This window comes from Agelaius phoeniceus, chromosome 3 (genome assembly GCF_051311805.1).
Source record: "Agelaius phoeniceus isolate bAgePho1 chromosome 3, bAgePho1.hap1, whole genome shotgun sequence".
In the NCBI taxonomy this organism is placed as follows: domain Eukaryota; kingdom Metazoa; phylum Chordata; class Aves; order Passeriformes; family Icteridae; genus Agelaius; species Agelaius phoeniceus.
In genome coordinates this window covers 101,498,166-101,514,361 of record NC_135267.1, presented here as the reverse complement: position 1 = coordinate 101,514,361, position 16,196 = coordinate 101,498,166, and the positions used below count along the sequence as shown (strand labels likewise).

Here is a 16,196-nt window from a genome sequence, read left to right as displayed (position 1 = left end):
TTACAAAGAACAGCCTCACATTTTAGCTCCCAGAGTAAATTTTTCTATGTGATTTGGCATAGCTGCAGGGGGAATGGAGAACTGCAAGTGTAGATCAGGCAGAGGAGAGAGATGAGTCAAAGATGACCGCAAGTGGAGAGAGGTCAATTGAAAAGAAGTAAAGAAGGCAGAGCTGGAGGTAATTTAAACTTCAATTCTACACTGACTAATGACAGAAATAAGAAAAGAAAAGCTGTCTCAGCTACCTTTTCACTTTCAATAGGTAGAAAATCCCAAGGGAAAAGAATCTCACTTAAATTAATATTAGCTATCAAAGTAATAGTTTCAAGACATTAAAACATTTACATCTTCCCTAATTAAAGAGAGGAGGATGCTGTTTGTGAAAGTAGCTTATTCTTAAGTGTTACTTAGGGGTTTTCCCTACAGGGAAAAAGTCTGCAATAACTAATCCAGAACAACTATTCCACACCTGATCCTTGAGTTTGTGCTCTTCTCTCACAGTCAGTGCCTTTTTATTCCATACTAGAAGTGGGTAAAGAAAAACTAAAAATAAAATTCCAAATACAGAAGCATCTATACAAGATGTTTGTTCAGAAAAGCTTTTATATTTTAAATTCAGGCTCCAGATCTTCCAGAGTATGCCCAGATAGGTAGAAATATTAAAATTAAGCTAACAAAACAAATTGAATTCAAATATTCTTAAACAGAAGAAATAAAAATTAAAAAATTGAAATGAAAACATCTACCTATAAATGTAAGCTAAGCAGGTGTCAGGAGGGGGTCAACTTTTAGCTTTGTCCTAACTCATAGCTTACATTCCCACCTGTAGATGGTGTGTTTTAACTTTTCCTGTGAGAAAAATATCAGTCCCTAATTTGACCAATACTCGTAACAAAAATTTAATCACCATCTGGGCATAGTTAATATTTTATGAAAAACATTTAAAAGAGATACAAATTGTCTATCAGTTAGCATTGCAAACAACGTAAAAGAATTGCAACAGACATACATGCAACAGTTACAATTGCTAATTCATATTAGAGTTTTCTAGTGGAACTCTGACACTTCTATTTTCAGTTTCAGCAGCACCAAAACTATTTCATGATAAAGACCTAATTTCCTGGCTACATTTCTCAGGTTGACAGTTTTGATGTGAAAATAGTAAACAAAGTAAATAAGGTGCTTTTCTGTTAAGTAACAAACCTTTGTTTTGTTTTTACTATTAGAATGGCTGATCTTCCTGTCTTATGTTTTTATCATATCTGTTCTTTATATCTACTCAAATATGCATTTAAGTTGAATAGCTCTTTCTTTAGAAAATTCAAAAAAATCATGTAACAAGACAGTTCATCACTTTACCTCCAATTTGCCATGTGCACAGCCTAATAGCAATAGGTTGGCTCTGTCCCTCTGACAGGAAATAGGAGACCAAGGCCATGCTCCGTCACTGGTCGCTGACCACCAGCAAATGACCAGATCTTGCATACAGTTTATTGCCAGGTGACGTTTCATCCTTCTACCTTCTGGTCCAAGTATATCAACATAAGAGATCTGAGGGAAGAAAAAAATGCAGGAAATATTGGAAGTGATAAAATAGCATGGCAGGAGCAAATGGGAGCATTTACTTTGGATGTGTGAGAAAGAATGTATATATACACAGAGCTTTGCGTACATATATCTTCATAGAGGCTGTCTGTAAACGTGAAAAATATCTCCTCAGACAGAAAGACATGCTCACTCTTTTATCTGTGGGGAGGGGATTGGGATGGAAAGGAATATGAGTTAAGAAGGAATTTACTGCAATGACTCCAATCAATACCAAAATGTACAGTCATGGTTGCTTGACAGCATCGACCTCCACACAGGATTTAAGCTTAGCCATATTAAATGACAAGTTCTGCAAAGCTGACCACGGAGCTAAGGCTAGTGTTTAAGACATAATCAAATATTAAATATATTCTACAGTATTTGAGCAAACATATATCTTTCTTCTTCCTCCCCAAATTAAGGAATGGAAACACAAACATCCGCTTTGCAAAAGAACATATACTTTTCTGCATAATGTGGATGAGCTACAGCATCATGCGTAAAGTTTATGCAGCTCTTGAGAATTGTGCCTCTTTCTCAGGAAGGATTTGTGGAATTTATTATTCAAACTCTGTTATTTGGAGCATGGTTATTTGAAAACATGAGCAGTGCACCATCTGGGTGACACATGCCAAGGAAATATAGATTGCACCACATTTCTGCTTAAGGAATTAATGGAAGGTTGATAGCTAGGGGAAAAAAAAACTATCTTGCCATTGCTGGTCAGCAATAATCGAACCACTTTCTGGGGATTAAGCGCATGGCTAAGCCTACTGGACCAGACACTAGCAAAGGGCAGGGGGTCTTCTTATCAGAGAAATGCTTCTGGAGCCAGTCTCACTACATGACAGATTGCTTTCATATTCCTGTCTGCAAGGCAACAAAGGCTGGCAGTAATGCGATAATGCCAGAGTGCAATGGGTGTTAAGAACCCGTTGCATTTATGTATTGTATTTAGTAAATAATCAGGCTCATCCAAATTGTGATCTCAGCTCTCAACCAAGGCCATTAAAATCAAGGTTAATGCTTTAATAATCCTTTGCTGTTTTTTATATGGTCAAAAAGAACCCTTTTCTATTTGCATGGTCATAATATTATTGACCTCTTCATCCCATGAATACACATAAAAAGGAACTGAAATCAAAGTAATTACCAATGTTGTTCTCTCATGGTAAACATTTAACTCCTTGTTCTGTCTCCTTCAGTAAATTGAAATGGATTAAACAAAAACAGATAGGAAAAACTTGAAAAACATCAATATTTTTAGAATATCCTGTGTTTTACTGGTCAAAATATTTTCATGGGTAAAGATAAACTATACACAATAGTTAGGAGGTAGCTGCTACTTGAATTAGAATAGCTAATTTGCTGACAACACAATTAGGCTGGAAAAGCACAAATACTTCCAGAAGTATCGATTCGTCCTGTATTGTAGTGTTAACTGTTCATAACAACCACACATGTCATAACAGGCACAAATCTTTGTTGACCTTTATGTCTTGCATTAGACATGTCACTCTCAAACTCATGAACTCATGTCACTGTGAAAAGGCAAATAATAATAGTTGGTATTATATTTTGCTGGTCTTCGAGACTGTAGTGATTCATGCAGTAAGTCTTCCTTTATTGTTTCAAAGTGCAAATAAAATTCAAGGTGGAATCAATTAGAAAGGAAGAGCATAGGGAGATTAATTCATTAATTTAGGTATGCATTGCATAAAAACCTCAACTTTTGGATAAATATCAAGCTTTGAGGAGGAAAGCATGGTTGACTTGTTCTTATTATTCACAGAACTCTGGCAGTCCAGCACTGCTGCCAATTTTGCCCACCATGAACCTGGACACTGAACAATGTGAGGTTGCTTATCATTACAATGATAATATGACAGAAATGTAATTATATCATTACAAACACTTTTCTCATTGTACAGAAATGGGACTGTAAACCCAAATACTACATTTCTCAAGACCATGCCAAAAGTCAGAGGCAGAAATGAAGATTACAATCAAATTTCCTGAATCTTGGCTCCAGATTTTAATCCTGTGTTAGTTCTATAACAGCGCATGCTACCTCTTTCATTCAATTTCTCTCCAACAAAACCCCAACTCTAAAGAACCCTTTTTTCCCCTAAACCCAGAACATTTGTAATTGTTACATATTATTACAAATGATTACAAGTTTGCACAGTTGCAATTCAGGACCACCTTATTTTTCTACTGTGAGTGACACCACTCTATGTCTATGATCTTCCAGCTTTTGAAGTTTGACCAAAATCAGCCATGAAGAACAGTAAATCAATGCAGAGAGCTGACACAATATTATTGCAGAAGTGAATAATATTTTCTGCAGTCTCACACTGGTGCAATTCTGAAGATAATAAAAATTATATTTAGCTGCCTAACTAGCAAGCCTCACACAAAGAACATTCAATTAAAAAATGCAAATGCATTTTTTTTGGCTGGTGGAGAAATGTTCCACAGTGATTCCCACTGATTTTAAGAGAAAGCAAAGTTAATGTTGAGCATGGAGGTGTTTTGAGAAGCTCAGCTGTGTCAGCAAAGAACTGAACTTAACAACCCTATTAAGGAGTGTAGCAGATACTTCTGGTTTTTCTAAACATTAAATCAGGAGCTGTGGCCCTCACACTTCAATGACAAAGGCAGTTCACCACAGCTTCTTCGTTAAACTTTTGTGCTATTAAGAAAAAAGCCCCACCACACACCAGGCTCACTCCCAAAGCACAGCCTCAATGAACACCACAGGCCAGGCACAAGGCACAGCATTTTAAAGTAAAGTATGTATCAGCTCAGTTCCCAGTGAACAGTGAACTGTCTCAAATCCACGTTATAGAGGTTGGATCAATCTTGCAAACACAAGCCATTGCTGAAAAGAGGCCCTGAACTGAAACAGCCTGGAAAATGTATTAGATATTAATCCTAGCAGAAAGTATTTCTACCAAGCAAGTTAAAACACATTATGGCAAAACTTAAATTAAACATAACCTTAAAGAGCTTGCCTTGCAGATGCAAGCTCCCTTATGTGAGGAAGTAAATTACTGAGGGGTTGTCAAGGGGAAAATATTTGCTAGCACAAGATTGTTTTCTTTAATGCTTATCCACTCTGCAATAAATACAATCTCTCTCTTTTGCTCACAACATCTTTCTGTGTTTCTTGGGAAAAGGCTTGACCCTTCTTCATTCTTGCAGTGAACTGGATGCAGCCCCTTCCCTACTTCAACTGTTCAAAGTTAATTGCCTTGGCTGATTATTTTTTCATATTGCTGTAGCACCAAGCACTTCCACCTAAGGAAGTGGTGTCCTGATGCCAAAGTGCTTATGGTTGAAATAAGTTATGTCTACCCAGACCAATCCATCCACAACACAATGTCATTCATCTTGAGATGAGCTGGTTTCCACTGACCTCCAGACTGGGTAAAGCTCAGACAGTTTAAAGCTCAGCTCAGCTCTCTCTAGACTACCTTTCCACTGCTGCTGTCACTGTAGTGAAGACACACCCCCACAAAAAGGGATGCAAAAATTAAGTATTTCAATCTTCACTGTGTAACTAGTAAATTGAGACACTGAGGCACCAAGTCACTTGCATATGGTCACGCACATAGCCGGCCAGTGGTGAGAAGCTCAGCTTCCATATCTTGATTCCTTACTCAGTGGCTTAATTCTAAAAGCAACTCTCCCAACAACACCATTATTGTAAATAGTGGGGAAATAAGGATTTCTGCAAAGAATTACGGAAGTCAGATGGACCTCAGACAGATGACTGAATTATCAGAGCTTTATGTGTTTGTGTCTATCAGCTGAGACTCATGTGTGTTGTCAGCCCACAACACACAAGAGGTAAAACACATTAACTTAAATCTTTTACACTGAGGTTTACCATTACAGACTTTGCTTCATGCTTGTTAGATGCCAAGAATGTGCCAAGGGTCACTTACTGCTGCTCAATGGACACAAGGTAATCTGTCAAGCAGGGGTAACTCAAATGTGTGTCTGAGCCTGAAAATAAACACAGTAGAAATCTGGATCCCTTGGCACAGTATTTTAACTCTTTAACTCTGAATGTCATTCTAATGTTTTTTGACTTTTCAGTAACCGCCATTTTTAGAGTTTGAGCTGCTCTGGTCAATTATATTAAGGTTTGCAATTTATGTGGCTATACAATATCAGTGAATACCAGTGATACATGATGTATAGTTCCTGCAATGTTTGCAGTCACCATTGGCAGCTATACCTTAGAGTCCAAACAAGAGAGTTTTTCCAGTCTTTTGTTTACATCGGGAGAATCCATTGTCTTTGTAAACTGAATAAAGCAGAGTTGGTTATGGTCCTCAAATGACAAGATGATGAAATTGTCTGTAAGAACAGCTGAAAAAAAAACCCAAATAAAAATTGTCAGTGCTCTAATACCTATCTCTAGGAACAAAACAAAGTAGTGAACACTCCACTGAGATGCTGCAAAAAGCAATTTTTTTCAAGACAGTGCCTTAAATATTGTACTGAAAGCCCTGTAATGTCCTAAAACATATCAATGTGTCATCCTATCAGGACCTTCTTGGAAATGAGAAATAAAGCCTAAGGAATACTCTGATTACATACACCTGAATAAATTATCTCATATCAAAATGCCACTACATTCAAATATACATTTTATGCTCTTCCACATTAATTGTCATCTCAGCATTCAGCTTTCAGTTTATTTTTTTTCTTATGGTTGCATCCACCAGTGTTTTGCAAATGGACCTCATATTGTTTAGCTTAGTGTTAAGGGTGATTAATGCAAACGAGTACTCAAGGTGTATCTGGTATTTTGACATTGCAAGGTTCCTGGTGCTGCTGAAGACACCAAGGAGGCTGTTACATGCAGGACAAGGCTTTAGAGGGGTCATGAATTCACTGAAAGCTTCACATGGGGGTACCCAAACAATACAAGTAATCAAGATGGAAGAGACTCCCTTAGAGTCTGGAAAAGCTTCATGGAATCCCCACTGTTACCATAAGGGGGTACTAGACCAAATTAGTTCAATATAAAAGTGATCAATCTGTCAATGAAAATTACTCAGAAAACTGTATTGAGAATTTTTCCCAAGAGTTACCCAGTTATTCAAGCAGCACCCACAGTTGAAGAGATGTGTGAGTGTGAAATGAGTCACTGGGGTAAGTAGTACCAGATCACTCATGATTTAAAATGAAGCTGTGCTCAGACTGTAAACTCAAAAATCTCTCCTAAAAGGAAAATGCCAGTTAAAGTGGAACCAGATTTAGAAACAAACAAACAACACTGGAACAACCTCTGAAAAAGAAACTAAAAAAAAAAAAAATTATTACTTATATCAGAGTTACTTAAATCTAAATTTTACATATCCTTAAGTAGATTGACAGTTTAGTCTTACATATAGGCATGGAAAACTAGCTACTCAGCTTTGCTTTTCTTTATTCTGATTTATAACCACTTGCATTTTCCAACAGTCATGTCCTGGCACAACTCTTAAGTATCTGGTATGCAAATGCTAAAGGGCAGAGTTTAGAGCCAAATAATTGCCTTTGAAATGTAACATTAACACTAACATTTTGGGGAAAAAAAAAAGGTGATAAAGCATCTGATAAGGTGATTCAGAAGCTATAACTGAGATCCTGCAAACACATGAAAATTGAAAACCACTGAATATGGTATCCTCAATATGCATGCACACAGTTAAAACATTTTGATGTCCTCACAGACACAGTTTGCATTAAAAACGAGCTGCAGCACACCTCAGATGCTGATGAAATTTTGTCTATAAATAATAAGAATCAGGAGCACTTTCTCAGATGCAGGAGGAATATTAAAACAGTAGTAATTCTGTTGTACACAATCTGACCTTTATTCCAAATGTTAAGAGGACATGCTACTCCAAATGAGAATTACAAAATTTCATAAGTAATTCTGGCAGATTGTAACCCTTATCCATTTCCACATATACACAATTGCTGAAGAAAGAACTATTATTTTTATATAGGCCTCTTGTGCTAAATGTAGAATTTCTCTTAGCCAGCTTTATAATCACAACCATAATGTGAAGCCAGATTTGGAAAGATGTGCTGTTTCTTTGAATTAAAATTAATTTCCTCTAGGACAACATTATCTCATGTTTCCCATGCAAGGATGGTTCAGTATAAAAATTTGTATTTTGAGCACTATTTGTGTGGGTAACAAAAGCATCTTCTTTTATTGTTCATGAAAATAAAAAACTGCATTGCAATTAAAGTTATTGAGTGGTTTGCTTTTACTGAACAGAGGCAGTTTTATTTCACCTACAGACTTGTCTGTTAGCAAACATGGAGGTTTAAGAAAATCCTGAATATGTGAAAACAAAGACAAAACATTATATAATGTATTTATATAATAAATACAGTTGTCCAAATGTAGTAAAACATATTTCTTGCTTTATTGTTGTTTTAGTTGTAAGCCCATTTAGTTAGCAGCATTTTCTGAACAAATATTTCTATGACATATTAAGCCAAAGTAAGGCATGACCAACATTATTTTTTATTGTTTTTTTAAAGACAAAGTATTCCAAATAACTTTCACAAACTACTTCAATTTAGGAATAACCTTAGATTCTATGCTTTCCTACTTTTTGTCACATGAAAGTAGGAAATCCTCCCCTCAGAAGCAGAGCGCAAAAAATCACAGATGTAACTAGCAATCCAGTAATTAAGGTGGAGAGTGAAAAAAAGAAGACAAGATAGTAAATGTGTTCTATTCGCTCTGTGTAATTAGTTCATAAAAATGAAGTCCAGGTTAAATTTTTTTAATAAATAAAGATTCTACAGACATAGTTAAATGTCTGTAGAAAATTAATATTAATTTTCAAGACTAAAATACCATATATTGATAAGAAAAGATCAGTGAGACACAGTATTGGAGTTTCTAAAAACCTAGGCCAATATTCAATAGATGCCTGGGTAGAGAGAAAATTAAATCATTAGAGATCAAACCTGAACTAAATGCATGTTCTTACTAGAAGGATGTAATGTGGGCTTACTCTTAAAAATTTGGAAGGTAGTGCACATGTAATATGGCTCACACCAAAATTTCATACTCCTGCTTCTGCAGAAGCCAAGATACCAGTTGATTTCTCAATGCTATGAGTCATATCATAAAGCTGTGGAAAACAGAGACATTTTTGTAAGTTTTCTTCTGCATTAAATGAAAACTTAATTTTTAGCAGTCACTAGTTAATAACAGTAGGGAAATTCTGGGTGTCAAGAAACTAAATCAGAACACCTCCATGTAACTAATGTTATCCAGACTTTTTTAATAACAACTTTAATAATAACTATCCCATGCAATTATTCAATTGGCTAATGTTTGGTTCTGTCCCATTTTCCCACTTACAAAATAAACATGACAAGTTCAAATGGCATGCTCACAGTGATTACAGTGTGTAAGAAACAGGATTTTAGAAACCCATGCAGCATTTGACAAGCCTGAAAACTTTGATGTTAAATATTATTCTTAAAGTGCTCTTAGTCCTGAGGGTTGTAACTATAGCATTACATGCAATTACTTGTTGTGTTTGCAAGTCCCCAGTGGCAATAATTAGTCTACCTGTTGACATACTGTTTCTCTACTCTATTGTTAATGCAGGCAATTGATTTGCACATGGGTGTAATTACCATCACTGATGGTGTCGGAGATGAGCTTCCCCACCAGGGTCCTGTCAATCACCACCTTCTCCAGCTGTGGCCCAGAAAGGCTTAGGGACACCAAAATACCTGAGTGAAAGAGGAGCTGAATCCAAAGAGTAAGAAAACAAGACATCAAAAATCATGAATAAAGTGAAATGTTCCAAGGTACATATTAGCAGCCCTCCATTACGTAGTAATCTAATTTTCAAAATTACAAAAATGAATTATCATTGATGTGAAGATGTCTTATAATGGCTTTGAAAGCTTTTTCAATGAAAGAGAGAGATGTAACACAATGCTGAATTATAATGGTACAAAAACTACAATTGCTGAACACTTGAAGAAGTAGCTAAGTCCCCAAACGTTACATAAAATATACTGATTTTTTCAGTTAAAAACAGAGATGAAAAATCTGTTTTGAAAGAGGGAAGGAATTACACTGATCACTCTATCATCCATAGACCTGATATTTTCAGTATGAAGTAAATGCATGGCCTGCATGTAAAAAATATAAAGTAGGGTTTAATACAATTCTATGTTATTATCAGAAATTAAAACCAGCACCTTTTTGCTGTTCTTGTTATTTCTGATCATTCATATATTGTTTAAATAAATAATCACGCCCTACCACAGAGATAGCTGTGAGCTCCCAATAAATCCATTCACTCAGTGACATGTTTCAGATGTCTCTCTTAGAAAGAAAGAATTTAAGCTATTGGACAGGGTTATTTCAGAGTTAATTGAATATTCATGCCTAATTAATTTAAATTAAATGATACATATAATCTCAAAGACTAAGTCACAGTATTTATCAGCTCCTTCTTATGCAATATCTTCTATGTGAGAGAGAATGCTCAGTGGGAGGAGTTATGAAAAACTTTTTTTTTTTTTTTTGCATAATTAAACCATTAGTCATTTTCTGAATGTAACTACTACAGCACAGGAATTCAGAAAACAGAACCCATAAAAAGAATTCTCTGTGGAAAGACCTCTGCAGACAAGTCTAGAGGGTCCACCAAAGGCCAGGAATCAGGGACTCCAGCTCTTACTTCTACTTAACAGTAGATTTTTAAAGAAATCCCTGTGCTTTTAGAAAACTTAACTACTAAAGAAACACTTGTTCTTGTAGGAGAATTTGGCATAAAAAAAAAATCCTGTTTGTTCTGTGCTTGAGCTGTGAGACAAACATAATATAATCTTTAGAATTTTCATGCAGTGAAATCCACTGGATTGTATAATAAATAAAAAGTATTTGGGATAGCAATTGGGCATGTCCCTTATGCAGTGCTCTGCTCCCAATAATTTAGGTATGGAAATTCTAATTTATACATATTTTGCTATATTACTATTCCTCTGAGCTCTCCAAAGAACAGAACATGTGTATTTAAACAAATTATTTTCCTGCCCTTGCACCTTTAACCAACATGTTTAAAAAATAAATTCTAGTGATGTGTGAAGTAGAAACAAATAAAACCCTGTGATGTGAAATGAATTTCTAAGAACAAATGATCAATTCCCATCCTGCCAAAGTCTAATCATACATTCATTTGATAGATATATATAGTCAATGTTTCAATATTCCCTGTCATGACAGATGTCCTTTAAGGTTTTGTCCTAGTAAAAATGTTAGACACGCTTACACTCGTGCAGCTTTTATTACAATCTTTTAAAACTTCAATTTTTCCTTACGTTGAAGTTAGATTAGATAAAATCACAATTTATTTCCAACTTCGTAACATGAAGTCCAGCAAGGTTTGACTACAGTTGGCTGTAACTGTCCAAAAAACCTGCTGGAAAAAGTGAGGGTTGAAACCCAGGAGCTACCAAACTGTGATGTAAGCAGCCTGATAGAGGAGAGTAAAACACCCCCAGTCTTTCAGTGTTATGTGCCAACAAGAGGGATGATGCAGTCAGGGTGCAAATTCACTTTATGCCTATGTATTAATTTTCTGGTAATGGCATAAATCACACCTGTTACAGAGCTAGACTAGAAATCAATGAAAACCTCCCCAGTGTTTAATGGCAAGACATTTATATAAATATATAAATGTTGTGCTAATGAGTATGCTTTGCTTTACATCTATAAACTAGTTAAAAATCAATGTTAAGGATTTTCAGTACTGTACAGATCTCTGTGATATCACTATGGCATGACAGAATCATAGATAGTAGATAAATGTAGTATAATTTCCATTACTTCTATTGTTGCTCCTATTGTGCTCCCTCCTTCTTTCATTTTACAGCAAAACATTCTTTCTCGTTACGTTCCTCAGAACTCTGAGATATTTGGGAAATCTGAAATTGTATTTTAATAAATTTTTGTTACAATAATTTAGTGTGGTCGGTCCATAGGTTTAAGTTCATTCTCTAGGAACTTTTAGAGTCTAAATTGAAAAGGTTAATCAAGGAATTTACACACTGCATTGCCATGCAAGGTTAGTATTTCATCTATCTCCCTTTAAAAATGTTTTGAACTGAGGTTTTTTAAAAATTAGTTCTTAGAGTTTGCCATGAAGTACAAGCAGGCACTTAAAGAGAACAGGTGGAGTCACCACCCCTGGAGATATTAAAGATGTGTAGATGTAGAACTTATGGGCAAGTTTTAGTGATGAACTTTGGAGCATTAGGTTAACAGCTGGACTCACTCTTAAGGGTCTTCTCAATCCTAAATGATTCTATGATTCTGTGCTATCTTTCCTCAAAAATATTCCAGAAAAGAGAAAATATTTATGTGCTCAAATTGAAACCACTATTTCAATTTGCTACATTCTGTGAAGTCTGTGCAAAGACTGTTCCATGATTGTAAGATTTAGGTGCTGTTACACTTAAGCTTGCCTAGTTAAACTCATATTTTGGTGGATGGGAGCAGTCCAGTCAGAAGCACGAATGAATATAAAGCAAATAGGGAAGATTGCAAACTTGGCTTGAACAGGGATACACAGTGATCCAACTCCAAAGGGAACAGCCCATAAATGCTAAGGAATAAAAGCCAATGTAAGAGGCATTATTTACACAAGGCACTACATCATTCCATCTAAGAGATATTAAATTAGGGAAAGAAATTCACAATGATGAAACACATCATAAATTTTTCAGATTGAAGTACTGTGATGGGAAAAATAAAATCAGAAGAGCTATCTCCAGAGTTTAAACAGTCACAAGGTGTTCCTAAATAAAATATGAAAGCATGACTTCATACCTATTGGAAGAATAAGGCAGAAACTTTGTACTTGAATGTAGTCTGTGTAAAAAGTTTGGGCACCTGGTTATTCTCCATACTGGGAAGGAAGGGCCACTTAATTTCTCTGTTACAGAGGAATTGAACGTGGAGACTTTGATAGAAAGGAGTATGTATTTTATATGCCAAAAATTGCTCTTCACTGTGCAAGAAAGGCATATGCAGCAGAGGATACTCAAGGGAAGACTTAGCCTTTCCCTTCTCCAATAGCAAAGTGCTCTAATACGTATTTGAGATAGTTTTTATTAAGCAAAGGACTTAAGTGCAGGTTCATGACTTACAGACTTTAGTACAACTTAAGCATCTACTTAAGTAGATCCCTTTATCCTCAGAAGCCTGAGCTCTTGACTCCTCATTCATGCAGCTCAGCTGCTTATCAGCTCTTCTACCTAAAAAGATACCTGTGGAGCAAAGCCAGGATTTGCTTCTATCTGATTAAAATTGGAAGAGAAGGAAAATATGCCTGTAAAAAATATTGCTGCAAACTGTTTTCCCTTAGAGAGCCCAACTGACAAAGGAATATGCAAAAGGAGAAGAGATTTGCAAAGCACTTCTTGTTCAAGCAGGTTCCCAGGGTTTTTCCCCACCTCTTCATTCCAGATTGCTTTCTTAGCCACCCCACCATAATTACTGTGTTGCATGCCTTATTACAGATGAAGTTATTGTTGTTACATGTTACTGTTTCACAATAATCAATGCATTTGTACTTCTAGCTCCAAATATCTAAAACCACGCAACACATTAATGGTTGTGATCAAAAGCAACCAAAAGAATTTAATATGAGGGCAGTGTTCCTCTTAGTAACTGGGGATGGGTGCTGGCTTCTCATGTATTCTAGACAGAATGTCTTGGTTTTGATATCAAATGTGCTACATCACCATGTGCCTTGCTAAATCAGTTTGCTAATGGGCATTGTACTGACAGAACAAGCAAGAAAATATTGCTGTGGAGCTCAATTCAGAATCCAGTTTTAAGTATGTTGACAATGGCAACAGAAAAACTACATACATATGTAAATTGGAGCAAAAATACAATTAAAAAATATCAAAACACTTTAGCAAAGTATACATAAATCTTTTTCATTAGCAGGTAACAGATATGATTTATAGCTAGTGCTTGGCTTTTATACAATAAACTCTATAACAATGTTGGCATGAGCTTAATTCAACATCATAATGCAAATGTAAAACTAAAAAAAAAATTGGAAATCAAATGTTTCAGCTAGATCTCATTTATTTTTATTGCTTTATATTGTAAGACCAAACCTTAAGCAATGGCATCGTTTCATAGGAAGATTTAATGATTTTGTGGCAAAACTTAAATGCATTCCAAAGAATTAGAGAAGGAGACAAAGACAAGAAGCAGCCAGATCTGAGCTGAGTAAACTCAACAATACTGATAAAATAAATTCCTTAGGTTATTACTCCTTGGCAGGGAAAGCTGAAGAGCACAGTGGCATCTTATTGTAAAGACTTCTTGTCTTTTTCCTGTCATCCTTCTTTTATGGTTTATTTTCCTCTGACATCAGCTAACTGAAGATTACAGGATTATTTCAGCAACTCAACAAAGGTCATCAAAGTTGGGGATCAGAAGTACCATACAGAAATGGTGTGGGTTCAGACCCTATTGGAACAGAGCTAAAGAGAAGACCTCAGTCCTTTAGGACTCAACTAAGCTCTTTTAAATATGACTCCTTGACAAAAATCCCTGTACTGTCTAGGTTATGTTTACATTAACTGGCACATCATCTCTTTCAGATGCTCTAAGTAGTGGTGGAATGTATACTTAGGACTGCAAAAATAAAGGGTTTTTTTGGCAATGGACAAGAAAGTAAATACGAAACTTCTCTTGCACTGATTGCACACCAAAAAAAAAAAAATATATATATATAGCATAAAATGAAATACTAACAAAAGTAGAAAACCAGGCCAGCATTATGGTCATTCTAGGCAAACTCATATAGAAAAGCCAACTTTGAGAAACACACTCATGCAATGGACAAGATAATCTGCAGGCAAAACAACTGGACTTCTCATTGGGGCATTTGCATGGAGTCTAATTGGCTATTTGCACATGAACAGTTAACATGACTGCACGCTCAATTTTGGCAGATGCACGTTTAAAATTACAGCCCCCAATTTTTGCCTGTGGGCCACTTCTAAGATGGAAGTGCTGGAGGAAGAGTGAGGGCTTAGGAATAGTGGTATATTGCATATTCAGGCTACAGAAGGCGCACTGGCAGCAGCCTTATGCTTGTTTTGCACAAAATCTGAGAGAAATCACACTACTCTTTTAAAGCATAGTCTTGTTTTCATTGTATCACCTTTCAGTTTTCATTCCATTTGTCTTGCTCAAGGTACAGCAGCCACTGAGTTTCTGGATGGCACATTGTAATTACAATACAAAGGAAACTGCTTCTGGTTCAGCTACAGGTATGGCAGATTCAAATATAAATAAATAAATAACAAATAAATAACACTTAATAAAAAATGGCAAAACGTGGTTGTTGAATTAAATATTTTAATTTCTATAAAGTTTGTTTGACCTTGTATTGCTACTAAAAACAAAGGAAAAACAGATACTATAATTAAAACCATATGATCAAATTTAGGCCCAAACATTGAAATTATGAAAATCAGGGTAATTTCCTACATGTTCTTCATGCTGTTTGTCTGACACACTGCTTTAACGCCCCAAAGTTAATGCAAATACAGACTCTTCCCACTAGCTCTGGTATTCATCCAAAAAAGGCTGTGAATACATCAGTGTTATGCCACAGATGACATCATTGCGTGGTAAGCACTCTCTGCTGAAACAGTTAATTAGTATTCTACTTAGAATTAAGAATAAATATACAACATCTTCTCCATTTGCATCAAAGAGGGACAGTTCAATTATTGCTGCCAAATGCTCAAAGACAGATGAGCAGCAGAAAAACAAGCCATCTGACATCAAAATTGATGGAAGACAGCTTTTCTGTTCTAGACTCTTCCAAATGATTAATTTTTCTCTATTTATTTTCATTTGTTGGAGGTCTTTTATTTTCAGGAAGACAGAAAGTGGAATAACACAATTGTTTTGGCAAAACATTCTAACCCTTGTTGGAGATTTCAATAATCAGTCACTATTAAACAAAAACATTTTGTTTTGTGATTGAGAAACCAAAAGCAGAATTTAAGGACAGAGAAATTACTATGATTTTTATATATAACTTTCACTCTGGTTATGTTATAACCTGTACCATCACTTATACCCTGGCCTTAGAAGCCATCTGAAAAACACCCCAAATACTCAATTTATTAAGCTACTCCTTTACATGGTTCAATACCTAATACACTAAGATGAAAACACCCATCTCTTTTATTTCCCATCTCCTAGAAGAAATAAGTTAAATTGCATTTGTCTCATTCACGTTGATGTAGGCCTGAAGTAACTTAGAGGATGTGAAGTCAAAAAATAAAGAAGAATTTTATACAGAACTGATAGTCAAAGGTGTTATATTATGTAGGCAGGACAACACATCTGGCAAGAAGTTTACTTTTCCAAAGTATGTACTGTACACATTGCAGGTGGATGCTGATGAATGGGAGGGGAAGGAAAATGGTAAAAGGAGAATGGACAAGGAAAGCAAATGAAGAGACAGCAAACTGGGATGTAAATGAATGCACTCACAGCTAATTGA

General features: G+C 35.7%; 1 protein-coding gene across 5 annotated transcripts in view; it reads right to left on the bottom strand.

Moving 5' to 3' along the window:
• WDPCP (WD repeat containing planar cell polarity effector) overlaps positions 1–16,196 on the bottom strand; it is a 148,147-nt gene that overhangs the window by 79,944 nt on the left and 52,007 nt on the right. For all 5 annotated transcript variants that reach the window (XR_013181524.1, XM_077175992.1, XM_054630211.2 and 2 more), the window contains 3 exons: positions 9,265–9,379; positions 5,837–5,970; positions 1,360–1,551 (listed from right to left, as the gene is read on the bottom strand). Coding sequence is in view for 4 of the 5 variants with exons in the window: in XM_077175992.1 (XP_077032107.1) it covers positions 1,360–1,551; positions 5,837–5,970; positions 9,265–9,379 (441 nt within the window). In the remaining variant the exon portion in view is untranslated. The remainder of the gene's footprint in view (positions 1–1,359; positions 1,552–5,836; positions 5,971–9,264; positions 9,380–16,196) is intronic.